General features: G+C 50.7%; 1 protein-coding gene across 2 annotated transcripts in view; it reads right to left on the bottom strand.

The window, feature by feature from the left end:
* The window catches only part of LOC122246988 (uncharacterized), a 13535-nt gene that overhangs the window by 8061 nt on the left and 474 nt on the right, over window positions 1–5000 (bottom strand). Inside the window, exons 2-4 of one of the 2 annotated variants that reach the window (XM_086553321.1) lie at window positions 1588–4706; window positions 875–1040; window positions 391–582 (exon numbers count right to left, since the gene is read on the bottom strand). In XM_086553321.1, coding sequence (XP_086409447.1) covers window positions 391–582; window positions 875–1040; window positions 1588–4586 — 3357 coding nt within the window. In that variant the 5' untranslated portion in view covers window positions 4587–4706. The remainder of the gene's footprint in view (window positions 1–390; window positions 583–874; window positions 1041–1587; window positions 4707–5000) is intronic. The other variant, XM_086553322.1, reaches the window with a different exon arrangement.

Raw genomic sequence — 5000 nt, 5'->3', positions numbered from 1 at the left:
CGGCATCTTATAAAATGTGAGATCTTTTTTATCGCCAATCTGGCGATTCGTACATCCAACAGCACAGCAGCTTCTCGGCATTTTGCTCTTCCGAAATACGTTACGAATGTTGTTATGAACACGCAGAATTTAGTTGGCAACGTAGTGTAAACAAAGTTGTTTTGCCGCAACACATGCGCGCGCAGCAGTTGCCTCGCTCCCATTTGTAAACAATTTGCAACGGGTCTATAGCATAAATCGTTAACAAACAACGTAAGAACCAATCGATGAAAACAACTTTAAAACTACCCCCTACAACCCCCCTACAAGCTACAATCCCCCCTCCCCCACAACCCCCCTACAACCCCACCCCAAACACACAACCCCAAGCCAACGAAACCTTCTCCCAACCTCATTAGTCAGCGAGGAAACCCTAGTGAGAGACAGGAACACCCGGCCGGAAGCCCTGATGTGGGCGTCCTCGGGCAGGGCCCTAAGGGTGCACTTCAGCAGCGAATCCTCGAGGGAGAAGAAAGGGTTGAAGGCGCCGAGGATGTACTTCCGGGACATCCTTGCCGTTGACAGGAGGTTCTCACGCAAGATCTGGTTGGGGGGAGGGAGAAATAAGGGGGGAGGGGGGCGTTAATGATCATGATATTATAATAATGATGAAGACAATAAGAATAACAATAACAACAATATTGGTCATATAATCATGAAAATAGCAGAAATAATTATGAAAATAATGATGACAATAACAATAACAACAATAAAAACAATAACAATAGCAACAAAGACACCAATCATCACCACAACACTGACACCACCAACCCAACAATCACAACAAGCACACCACCACCCCCAATCCCCAATCACAAGGCTGGAATCCTCTCACCTGCAGCGGCACGTCACAGGCAATGCACGTGGCGATGAGAGATCCTACAGACGACCCCGCTAGACGTCCCCGAAGAAGGACGGGGACGTGATCCTGAAGGTAGGTCGCGGCTCCTACCAGGTACACGCCAAGGAAGCCACACCCGCAGAATGTTACGGTGGTGATGCTGAGGGAGGGAAGGAGGGCGTGGGAATACTTACTTTTCATTCCATTTCGTCATATCTATTTGTTTTTATTTATGTATTTATTGATTTAGCTATTTATCTACTTTGTTTATTTATCTGTTTATTTATTTATCTATCTATGTCTAGCGTGTGTTTGTGGGATTCTGCGTGTGTATGTGCGTTAGTGTTAAAGTGTGTGTGTGTTTGTGTTGTCCTTGTGTGTACATGTCCGTTTGTTTGAATTTGTGTGTATGTAAATTTTGATCTAGTGTTATCGACGGGAATTCCTTTTTAAAGATAAGTAAGCATGTCGGGCTTCATAAAGTACTAATTCACGAATCAGAATAACTCTAATGATATCTTAGGAAGTATAGGAAGATTACTCTTAGCTCACACAAAACAAAAAACAATAATAATGATAGCAAGGATAAAAAAATATAAATAATAATGATAACAATAACAATATACCAATATGAACGAAAAACACAGAGCACAGACAGACCAAAAAGTCGTAAATAAAACTAAAAGAAAAAGACTACGGGTCCTTACTTCTGCACGGTCTTCTTCGGCGGCTCGGCGTCCCTCGGCGGCTGGACCTCGAGAGTGTCAATATTGGCCGTCATCGTCTCGAGCGGAAGAGTCGTTTCGTTCGGAGCTTCGTGTTCGTCGTGGTGCAATTTGCCGTTCGTTCGTGACGTGTCGATTTCCTGCAGGGAATTGTCTGTGTTACTGATAACGTCTGTGACGACCTTCCCGCCGCTCAGCCTTCTGATGAAGGAGGTGAGAGAGGCGGTGAGGGAGAGACCGGGGTCCTCCTTGCTGATTGTGTCTTGGTAGCGGTCCTCTTCCGGGAGGTCGGTGTCGAGGTCTTCGTAGTCGGCTTCGAAGGTGCTGGACTTCCGCGAGGCGACCTCACCTGCTGTGGAACCTCGGGGTGACCGGTGAGCCTCTTGCCCGGTGAAGGAACCCCTGGGGGACCTTCGGGGGGGCTCCTCTTCCACAAATGAGCCTCTTGGCGACCTCGAAGCCTCCTGGTCCGTAAAGGAACCTCTTGGCGACTTGCTGATCTGTCCGCCGATTGAACCCCTTGGGGACATCGAGACTTCTTGATTCCCAATAGAACCTCTTGGTGATTTGTCAACCTTCCCCCCAATAGAACCTCTTGGTGACCTCGAAGCTTCTGTCTCCACAAACGAACCTCTTGGTGATTTGCTGACCTGTTCTCCGATGGACCCCCTTGGTGACCTAGAAACCGATTCTCTCATTGAATCCTCTGGCGAAAGGTTATCCTTTTCCCCAATGGAGCCCCTTGGTGACCAGTAAGTTTCTTGATCTTCAAAAGAATCTCCAACTGAACCTCTCGGTGACCTTGAAACTTCCTGTTCGATAAAAGAACCTCTTGGTGACTTGCTGAGTTGTTCACCGATAGAACCCCTTGGTGACCTAGAAATCTCCTGATCCACGAAAGAACCTCTTGGTGACTTGCTGACCTGTGCCCCGATGGAACCTCTTGGTGACCTTGATATCTCTTGGTCTGTAAAAGAACCTCTCGGTGATTTGCTGAATTGTTCCCCAATAGAACCCCGCGGTGACCTGTCGACCTGCTCTCCAACAGAACCTCTTGGTGACCTGTTGACTTGTTCCCCAATAGAACCCCTTGGTGATGTTGACACTTCTTGGTCCACATCAGAACCCCTTGATGATTTTCGAACACCGAGGCTTGTTATCGAACCTCTAGGAGACCTGCTGACCTCCTCATCCTCCTGGGACTTGGCACTTTGATCTACAGTAGTGGCATCCTCTGTTCCTGCCGAGCTGAACCTCCGCACCAGCAGGTTGAACATCCCTTGGCCGATGGAAAGCCTAGGCCCTCTGTCTGTAGGCGGCTTTATCCAATCGCGCGCAGGCTCCCTCTGTTCGCCCTCGACGTCTGACCCGGCACTCGACCTACTATGTGGTCTTTCGTCTTCTTCGTCGCCGACCTGCTGGTATGTGACAAGTTGGGGCACCGCCTGCGTGTCCGGGAGGATGTCGCTCAGGGACTTCCTGTACTGGAGACTTTGAGCATGTTCCTCGAGGTTGAACTCAGCATCGAGCTCCGATTCGTTTTCACTTTCTGACGAGGACTTGGGGTCGTCTGGCTGAGGTTCCTGGATGTCAATGATCGGAATGGGGGACCTCGGGATGCTGTTGCGAGAGACAGGGCGAGAATGGCGATCGTCGAGTTGTTCCTCGAGTTCGCGCTCTGCTTGTTCAGCTTCTAAGATTTCGTCCCTGATCGATCGACGGCGCTCGCTATTTGGAGTGGCATCCATGAAAGAGTTACGGCGCTCTTCGTCCTGCGAGACATCTCTGTTATATGAAGCTCGACGATCTTTGACATCCCTGAAAGAACCGCGCCGTTCTGTTTCGGGAACATCGTCTCTTGAGGAACTGAGGCGTCTCGTGTCCACTGTTATATCGTCCCTGAAAGAACTACGCCGCTCCGTGTCCTGTGGGACGTCCCTGTACGAACCACGACGTTCTGTATCCAGTGGGGCGTCCCTGAATGAAAGACGGCGCTCTGCGTCCTGTGGGACATCTCTAAAAGAACCACGACGGTCTGTGTCCTGTGGGGCGTCCCTAAATGAACCTCGACGCCCTGCATCTTGCGGGACGTCCCTTGAGGAACTGCGGCGCCTCTTGTCTGCTGCTACGTCATCCCGGAATGAACCCCGGCGTTCTCCTTCCTGTGATATGTCCCTGGAAGAACTCAGGCGTCTCTTCTCCGACGTTACGGCGTCATTCCTGAATGAGCCACGGCGCTCTGTATCCTGAGGGACGTCCCTGAATGAGCCACGGCGCTCTGTATCCTGAGGGACTTCCCTGAATGAGCCACGGCGCTCTGTATCCTGAGGGACGTCCCTGAATGAACCACGGCGCTCTGCGTCCTGTGGGACATCCCTGAATGAGCCACGGCGCTCTGTATCCTGAGGGACTTCCCTGAATGAGCCACGGCGCTCTGTTTCCTGAGGAACGTCCCTAAATGAACCACGGCGCTCTGCGTCCTGTGGGACATCCCTGAATGAGCCACGGCGCTCTGTTTCCTGAGGAACGTCCCTAAATGAACCACGGCGCTCTGCGTCCTGTGGGACATCCCTGAATGAGCCACGGCGCTCTGTTTCCTGAGGAACGTCCCTAAATGAACCACGGCGCTCTGCGTCCTGTGGGACATCCCTGAATGAGCCACGGCGCTCTGTTTCCTGAGGAACGTCCCTAAATGAACCACGGCGCTCTGCGTCCTGTGGGACATCCCTGAATGAGCCACGGCGCTCTGTATCCTGTGGGATGTCCCTGAATGAACCACGGCGTTCTTCCTGCGAGGTGTCCCTGTTATAAGAAGCTCGGCGTTCGTTGGCATCCCTAAAGGAACTGCGACGACCCTTATCTACTGTTTGGTCGTCCTTGATTGATCGACGACGCTCTGCGTCCTGGAGGACGTCCCTAGAGGAGCTACGACGCCCATTAGTCACGGCCGTCTCGTCCCTGTATGACCCGCGACGGTCCATTTCCTTTAGCCGATCGCCAGAAGTTTCTTTGAGAGTAAAATCAAAGACAAGCGAGACGGCGAGATCACTGACGAGCTTCCATGGCTGGCCAGGTCTTGGGCCCTTTGGTGAGGCACTCTTCTGAAACACAGAAAGAAGATTCGCTGCCTCAACATCTAGCAGATCTATGCGTCTGAGAGTGTGGAAGGGTGTGTATAAGAGGGCCTTTTGGGGCATAGCTTGTGTCATGTAGGGTCATATGTAATGCCTAGAGGATATTCAGATCGGCTATGCATCTGATATACACAGTCTTTCATTTCCTCCTCATGTCATACGCGTCTTTCATCTTTATGTTTAATCAATTCGATATCTTCATCCCCATCAACATTCAGTCTTTCTGATATTCCCATCCTCACTTTCATGTTTTCCGTATAT

The sequence above is a fragment of the Penaeus japonicus genome, unplaced genomic scaffold (genome assembly GCF_977035675.1).
Source record: "Penaeus japonicus unplaced genomic scaffold, GWHDUDI00000001_assembly GWHDUDI00000028, whole genome shotgun sequence".
NCBI lineage: Eukaryota > Metazoa > Arthropoda > Malacostraca > Decapoda > Penaeidae > Penaeus > Penaeus japonicus.
This window is presented reverse-complemented; position numbering and strand designations above follow the sequence as displayed.